We start from the raw sequence: 18,115 nt of genomic DNA on the forward strand, positions 1-18,115 counted from the left end.
TAATGATATATTTGCAAATTGTGATATTCTTATGAAACATTTTCATAAAATCACAAGTGTTAACTATTGTAGGCCACAATCTACTTTATCAATGCTTAATTAAAATAAACACTAAAACTATTGGAAGAGGTAACAAGGTTAAATTTAAAATGACATTAAAAATATACATAAAGATGTATTGTTATATGTGAAAAAGATTAAATAAGACATTGGCAAAGAACATGTGAAGTGACAATAAAAAGACTATTTTATAAAATGTTAGATTATGCTTTGTACATGGACTATGACATATAGTTTCATTGGTTAAACATTTAAAGATGTTTTTACAAATTGTGATATTCTTATGAAAACATTTGTTTATTCTAGACCACAATTTACTTTATCAATGTTTAATTAAAACAAGCAGTAAAAATATTGAAAGTGATATCTACATTAAGTTGAAATAGTGTTGTGTGTGTGTGTGTGTGTGTGTTGGGGGGGGGGGGAAGCTTTTTATTTTGGGAACCACGATGGTCAGAAAATTGTCAGCATCCTTCGTGGAAAATTGTCTAATACCAAATAATTACTGGTATTCTTCCCTTTCTCGTCTTCCCTAAGTGACAAGTTAGCTTATCACTGAAGAAAACTAATGAATTGATCACCCTTTAGGAAATGGCAAATATTTACAAGATGCTTAAGGCAGTAGGAGTGGTTTACGTGGGAAGTATCTATGCAAAAGACAATATGCGCTTTGATTAGATAAAAAAATTAATTTATTAATTAATTTTAAAATTAGTTAATAGTAATTCTATGACTTTTAAATTAATAATAAATTTGTTAAATGGTTAAATCAAGTGCATAATCTATGTTGTTTAGCCAAGGGTGTGTACATGAAGCCGAATAATATTCCCAACAAGTCACATTTTCATTTAATAGATAAATGGTTTGAGTTAATACGTACTCCTTATGTTGGAACAGAATTGTTATGACTCCTACACCAAATCTCAATTCTTTCCCTCAATATCTTCTTTGTTTTTGTTTTTTCAGCTAAAAAAATACTCTAAATGTAAATTAAGATACAAAGATGAATGCAATCATAGATAAAATTCACAGGGAATTGGTCCTTGTTGGTGTAACTATTGTTTAGGAGAAATTGTAGAGGGGTGAGTAATGAATACAAAAACAACTTCATTTTAAGCTTATATTATAACTACTATGAGTGCATGATACATGAAAGGGAAATGGCTAATATCGTTTTCTATTTATTTATTTAGTGGTTAGTTTTTCCATCACATGACATTTTAATGAGTAGTTTATACAATGCACTTGTTCCTCAATGTATCAACAAATTGGCACAAGCTAGCATAAAAATTTGGATTCTAACTGGAGACGAAGTGTCCCTTTGTATGAAATACAATCAATGCTCAACTTCAAGAAAAATATGGTTGAAACAATAATACAACTAAGTGAATATAGGTATTCTGCATTAAATGCATCCTGTCATGAGTGAATTAAGTCATCATTTTAAAATAAAAAATAATCACTATCTCTTTTTACATTATTATATAAATGGATAGTAATTGTAATAAATGGATTGTAATTGTAAACCTAAAGATTGTGTGTAATAGTTATGAAATAAAACTTGATCTAGTCTTTCTGCATCCACAACAAAAGGATCATACAGAACAAGAGGATTAGTTATTCTCAAACCATTAATTCAATTGTTACAAAGTCCTCTTTTGCAAAATCCTACTCTAATTCATGAAAGAATCAACAAAGATGAATCAATTTTAAGAATCTAACATGCAAAATTAAGAAACAACATTATATGGCCATTGTTATTTTATGTTTTGAAAATAACCCCAACAAATGCATTATACATGATGAGCTTGCCTTCCTATCAACACGACCATTGCACCTTGTTGGACTATAATTTAAATTGTACGTGGACAATGACATTGAGTGTCATTTGTAAAAAACAATATCATTCAACTTCCACTTAATTCAAAATAAGGCATAATTGATCCAAAAATACCAATTTATTTATTTTTGTTTTTATCTTATCAGTAGTGGGCCATTGGCCTATTTAATTACAAAAGTAAAATTTATCATATGATTTCATAATTTTCTCAATTCGGAAGAGACTAACATTTCAATAAAATAACCTATGCTTCCATCTAATCCTTCCAAGCTTCGAATCAAATCCTTTCTTAAGATCCTAATATTTGCAAAAACCACCTCCTATCTTGCCAACACGGGGTTAGAAGTACCATGAAAATACTAGATATAATGAAGAGATCACTCATCCTTGTGACTAAAAATAGGGTTTATAATTCCTTAGAAGACTAACATAAAGACGAAATTCACAGTTATGTCACTCATCAAAATTCAGAGTTTATCTCACAATCTATAAGGAGTATTCCCAAAGTTAAACATCATTACACATGTGGCATTTTCCCTTTGTATTGTTTCCAGTCCCTAAGACCCTCGTTGCTCTCCTGTTGGACATTAATAAATTTATCTTATCTTATCTTAAGCCATCTACCCTAAAAGTTTTAAAATTATCCATCATTAAAGGTTTGTGGAAAATAATTGAAAAACTTAGTATATGTAACAAAAGCCAACGAATATCCTAAAGACACATTACTAGTTGTTCCTTTATTAACCCTTTTATTTGTCAATTTGTTTGTTCTTTTATTACCCTCCCTATAAATATGATTAATAGTTAAATTACCAAAGGATTTACATAAGAGAAGGGCTTTGGATGGTAACGAATTAAGTCTCCAATTGGGAGTTGCTTCAATTCTTTATGCATTAATGATGATGGTTGAATCTTCAATTTATAATTTATGAATACCTATTTCCTTGCATAGCTCCATTCCTTCAACTAAGGATAAGAGCTCGGACCAATTATTTGTCTCTTTACCTATAGGTTTAAAAATTGTTGCAATTTCTTCCCTTAGTGCATTATGGATGGAATAACCAATACCGACATCACCAAGGTTACCTCTTGGTGCACCAACAAAATTTTACTTAAACCATCCATGTAAAGGTAGTTTAAATGAGCATTAATTTGTCTTTCTCTGTGAGGATTTTACTCCTAGACCAATATAGAGAGGTAGCTTAAGACCTAACCATTTCCTATGTTGTTTCTCGTCCCAATAAGTCATAGCCTTATCCTTACCAAGATAATGTTTGATGTGATTATTAGATACCTCAATGATTGAAGTTTCAATTTTGTTTTAAAATTGACTAACCTCAAGCCTCTTATCTTGGAAGATTCTTCTATTGTGTTTGTTCCATAACTCCCAAGGCCTGATTGAGCGGGCAAATATCTATAACCCTGAATAAATATAGGACTTCTTAAACAAGGCCAACTATGAAGAAATTCTAAAATTGAGTTAGGGAAGGCAAAGAACCATTCAAACTGAGAACTAATCCATTTACAACAATAGTTTGCAAATGAGCATTGGAGGAAGACATGATCAATACTTTCCTCATTTTCACAAAGAGGGTATCTGGTTGATCCTTGATAGGCCATCCTCCTAATTTTTTCTACAATTAAAACTTTCTTATTGAGGACTAGCCAAGTGAGAATACCAGCCTTGTGTAAACAAGGTTTATCCCAACATAACTTTAGAGGTATAAGAAATTTCGAATATAAGTGCTTAGAAGTTAAAAAGGAGTATCATGTCTTAACCAAGTATTCCCCAAAGATATTGTCATCCCAAACTAATTTATCACTTGTTTAATTCAAAATAATCTTTCTAGATTTCAAGGATTCTTGAAGAGAAGCTTTTTCAAAGGGAGGGATATCAATGTCATCCAATTTCTTCCAATTCCATTTATTACCTAATGCATCTCATTCAACATAGTCCTTTACTTTAGATCCTCATATAGTTTCGAGAATAGTCTTTGAGTTTGGCCATTTTAACTGTTTTTCTAGAATCCTATACCCACCCCCACAAAGTCTGACCAAAATTGAGCCTCCTCCCAATTCCCAACGTTCTAGATCAGCTTCTCCATAATAATGCAATGACATTTCAACATAAACTTGGAGATTCTATACCCCTTAGGAGGAGTTTTCCCTATAAAAATACTTACAAGATCTGAAGTGCTTTGGTACTTATGAATAAGAATTATTGCTCATTTTGGTGAGAGTTTTGTTCTTGAAGCTTTTACTTGATCTTTTACTTTGTGATTGTTCGATACAATTTGGGTAAGGATTTGTTGAGGGTTTTAATTTTGTCTAATTTCATAAGTAATTTTGATTTCATATTTTGTTTGATTGCAAATTAAACTGAAAATGTGGCATCAATAATTTATTTCTATTGATTTAAAATTCAAATTTAGATTGTGATTTTTTTATCTTCCATGTTATCTAATATGAGGTTGCACTATCAACCTTGGAATATTGTGTGCAAGTATAACACTATCAACTTTAACTTAATATTCACACTCAACAAACATAGGTAATCAAACCCTACATATTGCAACAGATTTGTAATACAAATTTTGCAACTTACATCAAATTTAGAGAAAACCAATCTTACTAGAAATGTCATTAATCACAAGAAAATTGACAATTATATCCAACAAGGTATATGAACTGCATGTCAAATTTGTCCCCATGTAAGGCATTTCTAAGCACTTAAATTTTAAAAATATATATATATACAATCTATTCATTGTTTATAATCAGAGCATAACCAAATTGAGGTCTCAAATTTAAATGCCATAATCAATCTATATTAGAAAAGTGTTGTTATTGCAAAGTATTTTGAAGTCTACACATTATATTATTTTTGTCTATTTTTGGAATCTAACAACTATATAGTCAAATGTATGATAAGCAAGTCATTTAAATTTTTTATTATACTCTATTTTAAAATTTTAAAATAAAATCTATCAGCTCATTGTTGCATGTACAAAAGCATGCAACTACTAGTAATTAATGTTACAAATAACTTAGATTAATCAGGTCTTAACACCTACTTTTTTTTTACTACATGCAGCAGTGGCTATCATATCACGAATTGGAAAAAGGAGAAAAAATATATACAATGATTGTAATTTTCAGTATTAATTTAAATCTTCACAAGTAATTTAAAATTGGCTAAAATTAAAAGATAATGTTTAAGCAAGTCTATGATTTCCATCCTATTCAGTAAATTTATTTTCCACTATAAACACAACTTGGGTGATGCCCATTTATCTGACATAAACCACTGTACAATATTTCCAAAACTTTCAACACATCCATGCACAAAAATAAATTAAAGAAAAATAAACATCGACAAAATCACAACTACAACAAGCGTGGATTCTAAGCATGTGATACAGAGAAATATCGATTTCGAAGAGGTAGCCCTCAGTTAACTAGCACAAGCAGCTCCCTAACCAAGAAAAGCATCTTCATCTCCATGCTATCTTTGTATACACTCAGTTAACCACCAGAAAACAAATGAATGATTACTGGAAGACCGCAAATCACCATATTAATCCTCATATACACTGAAGAACCACTGGAATATCTTTTAATAGTTTACATAAATTGAAATTTCATTTTGGCTTCACTTTTTGGTAAATAAATATTTCATTAGAATTCATTCCACACAAAAATCTGTGACATGATACACAACCTTGCAGCAGTCAAGAGTAAGAAGCTGACAATTTTCATTAGTACAATTTTCTGATGATCAATCTCAGAGTACTTGTTGCTAGTATACGCAATTGCATCTGCAATCCTGTGGATTCCTTGTGATGGAGATTAATGGTAAGCGCAAATTATGACTACAGATGCCATTGGTTGAGAAGACCCCAGGATTGACTGCTTCCATTTACCAGAAATTCTAGATCATAAATTGACCAACGAAGCACTCTTTAACTAGGGGATAATCCTACGTTTACTAGTAGTGAAATAACCATCTATGCAAATTGCTTCTGCCTTAAATCCTCTGCCCCCAAGACTCAATTCTTGTTAAAATTGGGGAAAAAGGGCCAACATATGCCATGTCAAAGCCTCTAGGTACCTGAAGTAATAATCATGTAGCATACATAAATCATTCAGCTCCTTTTCATCTCCGTTTGCTGGCAAATTCAAATACCTTGAATGCCATCATAATTGTTAAAATCCTCTCTACTTTCAGTTGAACCTGCCTACAAGTAGAGCTTAATAAGTTCATCACTGACGGCAGATGGTGTCAACACACCCAAGTCTGTGAATAAGAGAGTAAGATATTGTGGAGGCGTGTAATCCCTTGCAGAAGAATCTGTTTCTACTGATGGAGGAACGGAATCTCCAAAATTAATTGATCGCATAGCAGGGGACATGTCTGTTTGATCAAGAGGATAAAGTCGTGCAAACTGCACTTCACCCACATCAATAATATGAGGAATTAGAAACCTTAAAAATTCTTAAAGACATCCAAAATCTGACTAATCACCTGAGCACATTCACAAATTGCAACTCTAGAGACTAATGTAGTTTTTGCAACAAGTATGCAATCAGTAAACAATAATCATAAGGACAGATGAACCATTATCATTGGCGACATAATTTAACCCACAAATGCAGTTATTGGATCCAGAAAAAGAGAGGAAAACCTGCACCCCAAAATGACAGGCAAAAACATATGCTATCAATTGCTAGAACAAATATATTGATAATTATAAAAGTTCCTCTTGCAATCAAAAATAAATAAAGAGCTCCAAAAATGTGATGCAAAATCATTGCTCTATTAGCAATCCCCACCAAAGGATATGCATGGCTGTGTGCAATCAACTGCAAACAAGTGATGCCTCTTGGAGAGGCATTAAGGCTTAGCCGTCTTCAACAAAAAGTTTTGAATTAGAGCCTTCAAAGGCCATCTAAATTCTCATGTTTCAGGTGGGAGCAAAAAGGTTGGATAAGGCAGCAGCGCACATATTGGCAGAAATTCAGACAGGAGTTCCTCTTCAACATTCCAGAAATCTTGACACATTACCGAAATTTGTATGGCCACCAAGATGGCTGAGCCTGAGAATTATCGGCGGGATTGTGAAAACAGAATCTAGAGCATACAATTAATATATATCCCTGAACTCGTAGTTTCATTATAGATGAATTTGAATCTTTACAGGGTAATAAACTGTAATATGTAGCCCTGTTCTGGTCTAGTTATTTTTGTGTTTTGATTGCGTTTTGAATTTGTTTTTGGCAATCTAAATGAAAACAATAATGCAAAAAATATAGATAACATTCTAGCATTTTTACAAACTGAGAAAATGAACAATACTCAGAAATAACATAACTGAAAATTCCAGAATTAATTTCTAATCTCATTTTACAAAATTTATTAAATTTGAGAGCAACCCATATCAGAAAATGGTGTTACACAATTAAATCCAACATACCCATCCTCTGATTTGGAGAAATAAAGGTCTGCTACTGAAATGACCAGCAAATACAATGTCCCAAAACCCTAGTTCACCAAATGACTCCAAAATGGTGTGGCTGAGCATTGAACTGACTTGCAGCAATTACTAAACACCAAGAATCCAGATTTAAACCTTCAAAGACCAATCATCTGCCATAAAACCCTTGCACCCGTGCTCGTGAAATGGTGCAGCTAGCATGAGGCAGTACGACCAGCACTAAGGAGGTGTGGTTGGCAATAAACAGCAAATGCCTCCACATCGGCCTCTACTAAATAGGTATTCAGTAAGACTGAAACGTACACCTTTTCCAATCAAATATATTTCTTAACGATTTAATTTTGTATATTTCTTGCATTTATTTGCAGATATATATAGCTGTGTGTGTGTATAAACACATCCAAAACCCCAAAAAAAGAATCTGTGCATCTGCGCACAAGATTCTCCCAATCAAATCAGCATCTGCACCTGAATCAACTTAGATATTAGTAAAAAAAGCGACCAACTCGGTTGGTACGCATCCATTACCTACTAAAAATAGTAATTGCTGAAGGAAGTGTTTGAAAAGGCTTCAGAAAAAGGGCATTATGCTCCTTATACCCGTCTAAACAAGAAACTGCTTCTGTTAAACACCTCTAGAATTAGCTAAACATCTGATGAATAGGCTACGATCTGTCCATGCTAGACTAGCTTAAGGGGACAATACAATCTGTCCTCAAAATTGCTTGTTCTTGAGCAATTCTAACTTAGCCCCATGATTAATATGCTGACCATAGTTACAAACTTACACCGCCCTAGGGGATGGGGGTACGATGGAATGGGGGGACAAGTTTCCAGGATGGTGGGACAGAGGGGCCTTAATTTGGGGACGACAGGGGGGCAGTGGGGGGGATGCATATACCACACTTATGGTACTTAAAATGCTAGTTATGGAAAGATGTATTGCAATAAAAGATATAAAGATCTAAAAAAGTGAATACTTGAACATTGCATTGAATTGGAACATCAAACATTGAACATAAATAGTCAAATCAACAAATAGTCAACACTAGGACATCCCCCCATCCTAAGCGGAGGTGGCGGAATCTAGTGACACCGCTAGGTACGGGGGAACAAAGTCCCCAAGTCCCAGGTGCGTCCCCATCTCCAAGACGTGGGGCGAAAAGCAGGGGACGCGTACCCGTGTTACTATGATGCTGACAAAACTAAAATTGTAGATGATATATCTCAGGGTCCTAAATCAACCTCAGAAATCTGTTGTGCCATTTACTCCAAGCACTAGCATGTTGAACACCTATACAAAAGACCTCTTGAACCCCACCAGAAAGAAGAGGAATCCAAAACTACCAAAATTTTGTCAACTCTTCAAAAAAGTATTGCCCTTCCAAAATCTCAATTTGAGGCACCAATGGAGGAAGCTCAAGAAAGTAATCACAAACTATCTCATTCCTAACACCCTAGACTCCTCCAAATAAGTGTTGTCAAAATCAAATCTATTGCTCGATATATAGTGAAAGTTGGATACAAGTATTAATGCCGATTTGGTGCCCAAACATCCAACCAACATGTTAACTGATTAGCCCAACCAATCAATCTCTCCATCAAAAGTCCAAATCTATTTTTGGCAATGAGCTAACAGAACTGAAATCACCTAAATCTACAGCTATACAAACTTGAATTCTCTAGTTGCAACATTTGCAAAGGAAGACAATATGGACTACAGAACTGAATAAACTTGATTAAAATAAAATTTCCATTTGTGCCCCTAACTTTAATTATCTTCCCAAAACTCACCAGCCCAAAAGAAGACCAACTCCTATTCATAATCTCCTCCAATCCACTCGTAGCAACTCAAATGGACTTTTCTCGAGTTGCAACATTTGCAGAGTAAGACAATCACTAGAAAATTGAATAAACTTGATTAGAATAAAATTTCCATTTGTGCCCCCAACTATAATAGTCATCCCAAAGGTCACCAACTCAAAAGGAGACCAAGTCCTATTCATAATCTCCCTCCAATCCACTCATAATAGCTCAAAAATGGACTTTTAAGAATTCTAAAATAAGAGGTTACAGCAGCAACCAGATCAATTTTAGTGTCCATAACATCCCATGAATGTTTCTTCCACTATCATGACTCAGCAGAAATCCTTCAGAAGAACGTTGTGCACAAGTACCCTAACAAAGAGTAACTCCACCATGTTGTCACTGTGCCACTTTGATTTTCATGTGACATCCCACAAGAGCGCATTTGATGATACTTGTGGAATTAACAATAATAATATCCACTCTAACCCTATGTAAACTAGGATTAACAATCAACCAAAGATGATCTAATCCATGAAAGACTGCCGCATAAAGTAAAATGATCATGTATGACCAAAAGGGCAGCTTAGCTCGACATTCCTCACTGCCTAATAAAGGGTATTCCACTTAATAATACAAACACGCATAGCACAACAAAGAAATAAATAGGGAATAGCAAGAACCAAACATTTGCTAAGTAATATGATGGCCAATATTAAAATAAATTAAAAATACTTCAAGGTGGTGGTTAATATGAAAGGGTATGTTTTCCATTACTGGTTTAGCATCTTCTTTATCTTCACATGCATGACCTCTTTCTAATGAAGACTTTTGATCATGAGTGAGAGATTAAATTCTCTTTCACATCTTTGTCTTTTGTGAAGTTTGAGACAGAATAATACTTCTCGTTAGAAGTGAGATGCATATCATAGAAATTTTTTTAAAACTCAGACCTTTTTAGGATCACCAATAATCTGTTGATTAACTTAGATCGTTTTTCTGCAAATGTACTATCATGGCCATCATACTTGATTATTTCCAAATGCAAGTGAAGGCTTATAAATGTGAGAGGAGGAGACATGTCTCCATGGTTAAACATCACTAGTTAACATATTAATGTAATAGTAGTATAAATAACCATATATGTAACTCATCTTAAGCATATATGTAATATTAATATGTTAACCAAATGTATAATATATTATATAGATTATTATATTATTATATAATATTATATATATATATATATATATATATATATATATATGATTCACCATCAACAAGGTATCTCATGTTAAAAATCAATCCAACAGAAGCTACAACCTTAACACTCCCTCTTAGCTAGGAAGGATTTATAGAACACATTATGCTCTCAAGAATATGAAGAGATATCATCTCAATGTGATATTCAATTCACCATCAAGCTAAATTTCTCATCTTTCATAACACATAGTTTAAGCAATTTCCATAACTTTAAAACACCACCTTAAGTGTGGTCTATACTAGTAACTATGTCATGATGTCCAGCAAGATCCAGCCTAAAGAACCATAACAAGTTGGTTATCATGGTGTCCGGCAAAATCTAGCCCAAAGAACCACGATAACAGGTCTACCATTTATAAGATTGTCACCTTAAAACGGTTACCTTCTATTTGATCGTTATCATGAATTCAAGCACTCTGGGACAACAATTTAATGAAGTTTGTCATGATAACAGGTCTACCATTTATAAGATTGTCATCTTATGTTTATATATGTCAATGAAAGATCGCCCCCTGGGACAACAATTTAATGAAGTTTGTCATGATAACAGGTCTACCATTTATAAGATCGCCATCTTATGTTTATATATGTCAATGAAAGATCGCCACCTTTCATTACATATCATATATGAAACAGTAACCACCATGAACCCAGTCAAAGGGTGGTACAAAGGCTTTCAACTTAATTTTCTCTCACAGAGAAGAATGCACCTCAAAAAATTCTCCCTCTAAACAATGATCCTAGGAAGTTAGGTCCAGTAGTTACTCCCTCAGAGACTCTCTTCCCCAAGGATTATCGTCAAACTCACTCTAAATCTCATATCTAATTTTCTGGTGATAAGGCATCACTTCCTCATTATATACATAGGAATGGGACCATCAAAATCATGCAGTTACACGCATGTATTTCTAGACTCCCTATGAGTATCAAACTTCTAAACTCTTGTTTTGCCTTAGAAGAAGTGTCATACTCCCTCTGAATGTATGAAGAATCTCATAATCTCAATCATCAAAGATGTTTGTTTCAAGAGCCTCACTTTATCCATCTTGATCATCAAAGTCTTTGGAGCTACTATCATTAGATTGAGTCAACACAATACTTGGCAGCATATGTAAAGTACCAACCTTCTTTTCCTATAAGAATATCCTCAAACATAAAGGAAAAGATCAAAGTGAATAACCCTTATAGTATGTATAGAATTACAAATAAGAGAGAGACTAAAAAGAGTAGATAAATGTAAAATACTTATCTTCACATGAAGGTTCAAAAATTATCCTTTTAGATTATTTGAGAATGGACCATCTCCCCTCTAAATAAGGTTCGAGTGGGAATGGAACATTGACTATTATTCCCCCCACAATGTAAAATTTCCACTCATTCTTATATTGTTTGAACATTTTTGTATCAAATACGTCAACTCCTTTCTAAGTTCCAACTTGCTCCTTTCGTCCAAACATTCATTTAGTTTAACAATAGAAGCAAACATGTCCTTCCATTTTATCAAACTCATCCACAATACGCCAATATCTTGATTAAGTATGATTGTGCCACATGAATTACTCTACAACTCATATGTCAAGTTTCATTCATCAAAGAGAGACTCGTAGATGGTTCAAATGAATTCTTAAAAACTTCATTAGCATCTCACAGCAACTGAATTTCCTTACAATAACTTCATTAATATGAAAGGGTATGTTTTCCATAACTGGTTTAGCATCTTCTTTATCTTCACATGCATGACCTCTTTCTAATGAAGACTTTTGATCATGAGTGAGAGATTAAATTATCTTTCCCATCTTTTTCCTCAATCTTTTGTGAAGTTTGAGACAGAATAATAATTCTTGTTAGAAGTGAGATGCATATCATCATAGAAACCTTTTTAAAACTCAGACCTTTTTAGGTTCACCAATAATCTGTTGATTAACTTAGATCGTTTTTCTACTTATGTACTATTATGGCCATTGTAATTGATTATTTCCAAATGCAAATCAAGGCTTATAAATGTGAGAGGAGACATGTCTCATGAAGAGACATGTCTCATGAAGAGACATGTCTCTATGGTTAAACATCACTAGTTAACATATTAATATAATAGTAATATAAATAACCATATATGTAACTCATCTTAAGCATATATGTAATATTAATATGTTAACCATATAGGTAATATATTTTTATATTATTATATAATAATATATTATATATTATATAGATTATTATATTATTATATATTGCATTACATATATAATATATATTATATATATCAGATATTCATCTTAAATATGATTCACCATGAACAAGGTATCTCATGTTAAAATCAATCCGACAGAAGCTACAACCTTAACACTCCCTCCTAGCTAGGGAGGATTTATAGAACACATTATGCTCTCAAGAATATGAAGAGATATCATCTCAATGTGATATTCAATTCACCATGAGGCTAAATTTCTCATCTTTCATAACACATAATTTAAACAATTTCCATGACTTTAAAACACCACCTTAAGTGTGGTCTATACTAGTAACTATGTCGTGGTGTCCGGCAAGATCCAACCCAAAGAACCATAACAAGTTGGTTATCATGGTGTCCGGCAAAATCCGGCCCAAAGAACCACGATAAGAGGTCTACCATTTATAAGATCGTCATCTTATGTTTATATATGTCAATGAAAGATCGCCACTTGGGACAACAATTTAATGAAGTTTGTCATGATAACAAGTCTACCATTTATAAGATGTCATCTTATGTTTATATATGTCAATGAAAGATCGCCACCTTTAATTACATATCATATATGAAATAGTAACCACCATGAACCCAGTCAAAGGGTAGTACAAAGGCTTTCATCTTAATTTTCTCTCACAAAGAAGAATGCACCTCAAAAAATTCTCCCTCTGAACAATGATCCTAGGAAGTTAGGTCCAATAGTTACTCCCTTAAAGACTCTCTTCCCCAAGGATTATTGTCAAACTCACTCTGAATCTCATATCTAATTTCTGGTGATAAGGCATCACTTCCTCATTATATACATAGGAGTGGGACCATCAAAATCATGTAGTTACACGCATGTATTTCTAGACTCCCTACAAGTATCAAACTTCTAAGCTCCTGTTTTTCCTTAGAAGAAGTGTCATACTCCCTCTTAATGTATGAAGAATCTCATAATCTCAATCATCAAGGATGTTTGTTTTAATAGCCTCACTTTATCCATCTTGATTATCAGGGTCTTTGGAGCTACTATCATTAGATTGAGTCAGCATAATATTTGGCAGCATATGTAAAATATCAACCTTCTTTTCCTGTAAGAATATCCTCAAACATAAAGGACAAGATCAAAGCAAATAACCCTTTTAGTATGTATAGAATTACAAATAAGAGAGAGACTAAAAAGAGTAGATAATGTAAAATACTTATCTTCACATGAAGATTTAGAAATTGTCCTTTTAGATTATTTGAGAATGGAACATCTCCCCTCTAAATAAGGTTCGAGTGGGAATGGAACATTGACTATTATTTCCCCCCACAATGTAAAATTTTCACTCATTCTTATATTGTTTGAACAATTTTGTATCAAATATGTCAACTCCTTTCTAAGTTCCAACTTGCTCTTTTCGTCCAAACATTTATTTAGTTTAATAGTAGAGGTGAACATGTCCTTCCATTTTATCAAACTCGTCCACAATACGCCAATATCTTGATTTAAGTATGATTGTGCCACATGAATTACTCTACAACTCATACGTCAAGTTTCATTCATCAGTTCAAATGAATTCTTAAAAACTTCATTAGCGTCTCATAGCAACTCAATTTCCTTACAGTAACTTCTGTAAATACAAGTGACATCATTTAGAAGTCATTACTTCCTCATGTACACAGGGGGTAGGCCCATTAAAATCACATGGTCATAATTTATGAATCACGGTCCTCTTGACAGTGGCAATTTATTGATTACTAAAGAAATCCATCTCAACATTGTTTATTCCCTCTTAATCAATAAGACTAAGATCACTGAAGATTAACTAAATAACATCCTCGGTCTTCTCCCTCTCTTTCAGGGTTTCTTGAAATATCAACCCGCCTCTAATTCTCAATCTCCCTCTTTTTCTTGTAATACTATTCTCAAAGGAAAAAGATCAAGGCACATAGCTCTTATAGTATATATTGAAATGCAAGAGAGAGTCTAATATAATTCTCAAAATAAGCTCTTTCCAATAAAAAATAGATAAAATCTATACTTTGAACATATATACATATATTCCATTCAAATAGATTATTAAAATCATCTTTTCAAATATTCAAATAAAATACTTTTTCAAAACCTTTTAATAAAATAAAATTCACTTCAAAGGTAACTAAAGGAAATTAATGAACAATTATTATTATAAAGCCACATTATTTCCCTAACTCATATAAGGATATATCAATATAATATCTCTTGAAATATTTTTCCATGCACAAATAATAAATACTTCTTTGAAATCAAAGTGATAAAGGAATAATCATTTCAAATTTCACTATAAGGGAAAAAGTATATAATTTCAAAATATTTGAATTTCAACCCATTATCAAATGATAATTTAATCCAAGAGCAATTCAAATATTTTGGGAAAACAAATACATTAATGAAATTTTACTATTTCCCAAATATATTACTCAAAATTGATGAAAAATAATACTTACCTTTCCACATTTTTGGAAGGTGAGAGTATTTACCATTGTGATATGTTGACTTTTATATTTTCGGAGACCTTTTCACTCGAGCTTCTCGATTTAGAGAAAAGAGGTTAATGCTTCAAAGTTTGCTTAAAAATTAAAACATTACACTTTTCTATAATGTTAGGCAAGCACATTTTCAAAATGGTAATATTATCAAAAACACATTTTATAAATGAATACCCCAAATTCTATTTGTAAGGATATGTAATATTTTACATTAAAAGTTTCACTTACAAATATTAAAGTGTAATTATAAATTCATAATAGAAAATATATACAATTTTAATTTCAAATATATTCAAAGACATAAACAATAAAAAAAATTCTCATAGGATTGCTTATATTAGATAAGGTGTTCTATGAAATTATTTTCCAAAAAATAAAGTTTATTAATTTCAACAATGGAAAATATTTTCATAAGTTTTTTTTCTTTTTAATTGGAATGAGAATAAATATTTATTTATATCCTCAAATGTTTCATTTTGAAAAAATAGGTAAGATGTCTAATGTTTCCAATATTATAAATTGAAAACAATACTTACCTCTGACCTACCTCTTTCACAATTTTGAAGAGATGAGACTTTAATCCTTGCGATTTCACATTTTTGCAATCTACGGGCAATTTTCTCCCCGAGTTACTAATATTAGGTTTAGGGTTTGGTCAACCAAATATTCGCAATAAAACACTCACCATCCTTATAATAATTTGATAACTTAATTTTCATAAAAATATTCGTCTTCTATTTTCTACTCACTATGAGATATTAAGAGCATGGCGATATCTTTCTACCTTAAACTTTCTGGCTCGCTTTGGCCATTTTACATGTATTGGCTGTGGATTTCCTTAGCATATTGTAGGCATGCATGCACGTAGGATACGAGATTGTGTCTAAACATACATAGAGGTCGTCCTTTGATTTTGCAACGATGAGCTCACACCAAGGTGGAATGATATTCCAATTTGACAATCTCATTGTGCCACAACGATTACTTACAAAGCATATCCCCTACAAGTTTCGATGACACATGGTGGGATGTGGATCTCTCTTGGAAATAATTCATGGTTTAGTGAAATATAACCATTGTAGCCATTTCCCCATCCTATCCATTCTCATCATGCGATTTCACAATTTTCCATATATGGATGATCATCAATTAATAAGCAACTCCCTCTGTATGAATATAAGACCCCCAAGTGCGACATTGTCAAAACCAAGGAAAGAGTTGTCGTGAGATACCATTTGTAACATTCAAAGATCCCTGCAAAGATCACATCCAATGTAGCAACTAGTAGAGACCTTTGTGCCCATCTCAGTCTACAAACCATGCCATCGAACATTCTGTTCTTGAAGCTCGATTTGTGGCAAGCCTTCAACGTCAACCAACAAAATGCATGTCTCAAAGATCTACAATATTGTAAGTCTCCCATTCACCCAACTCACTGGAAGTCAAGTTCATGCCTGTAGTATCATCTCATTCCTGGTCCCTCGATTTATAAATACAATCGGATCTACCTTCAAGCTATCAAGCTTTTATAGAAGGAACTTGGCTCTGATACCATGTTGATTAACTTAGATCGTTTTTTTGCAAATGTACTAGCATGGTCATTGTAATTGATGATTTCCAAATGCAAATGAAAACTTATAAATATGAGAGGAGACATGTCTCCATGGTTAAACATCACTAGTTAACATATTAATATAATAGTAATATAAATAACCATATATGTAACTCACCTTAAGCATATATGTAATATTAATATGTTAACCATATACGTAATATATTATTATATAATAATATATATAATTTAAAATATATAATATGTATTATATTACATATATAAGATATTTATCTTAAAGATGATTCACCATCAACAAGGTATCTCATGTTAAAATCAATCCGACAGAAGCTACAACCTTAACATAATCCACTTCTACTGAGAACTAAGTAACACTCGAGAATCATGTTGATATCTTTCACTATTTTAGAAACATGTTCATAAACAAGAAAATTGGTCTTCTTTCCATCCTTCTCATTAGTTCTTTGCCAAGTATGAAGTAAAGAAGGGTGTACTTTATTAGGAATTAGTTGCATGCCACCGTAGAAGTTCTTTGAATATTCAATTTGTATAGGTTCATCATGCCTAAACCTTTTGATATGAATAGTCTTCATCATCACTATCACTATTGCAATCCATTTTTTCCTTTTATCAAACCGTTGATTTAAATTTGGCCTTTTAGACAGAGTTGCCAACCTTCATTTAAGAAACAATACTTTTTCATTTCTAAAGAATAACATGCCTTGACATTTTTCTATCCCTAGCTAAGTTGCCAAAAATCAATTGGATAACAAATTTGTCACTGCAAATTCACCAGTAAAACTGACCCTATTTGCCTAAGAAGCAATGACAACCATGCCAACGATTGGAGAGACTACAATTAGATATCAATCAAATTGTGATCTTCCTCTGTGTTTGAGAGAGACAGCTTCCTTGTATGATGGAGATATTTTTGTTTTCTATGTACTTTTCTCCTAAAAATACAAAAAGGAGAGAAGATAAAACTAAAAAAAAGTTAAATACCAAAAACCCTATTAGTAGATATACAAATACTATTAGAATAAAATCTCTCTAATTTTGCTTCTCTCTCTTCCGTAGATTTACTTCTATTTCTAATGCTCAGTCTTCTTTTATGTTTCCATATTCGCTCTCTTTCTCTCTTTAGAATGTTTCTATTTCTTTCTTCATTAAAGAAACATTCTTGTGTATACTTGTATATATAAATCATTTATATCTATACTTAATAACACATTCACTATTTTACCATAATATGATATCAAAGCTATATTTTTTCAAAAAATAATTTCATTATTGAAATTTTCTTTTCTTTTTTTTGAAATAGGTTTTGAATATCTATAATTTGTTCATGAAATTTT

General features: G+C 32.4%; 1 protein-coding gene across 1 annotated transcript in view; it reads right to left on the reverse strand.

The window, feature by feature from the left end:
• Window positions 1–5,556: 5,556 nt before the first annotated feature.
• LOC149572526 (uncharacterized) overlaps window positions 5,557–18,115 on the reverse strand; it is a 69,655-nt gene continuing 57,096 nt past the window's right edge. The window contains exon 5 of the mRNA XM_089813644.1: window positions 5,557–6,345. Within this exon, the coding sequence (XP_089669770.1) occupies window positions 6,139–6,345 (207 nt within the window). The 3' untranslated portion in view covers window positions 5,557–6,138. The remainder of the gene's footprint in view (window positions 6,346–18,115) is intronic.

Source organism: Cupressus sempervirens, chromosome 2 (assembly GCF_028749045.1).
Source record: "Cupressus sempervirens isolate cs-2001-9-10 chromosome 2, ASM2874904v1, whole genome shotgun sequence".
Lineage (NCBI taxonomy): Eukaryota > Viridiplantae > Streptophyta > Pinopsida > Cupressales > Cupressaceae > Cupressus > Cupressus sempervirens.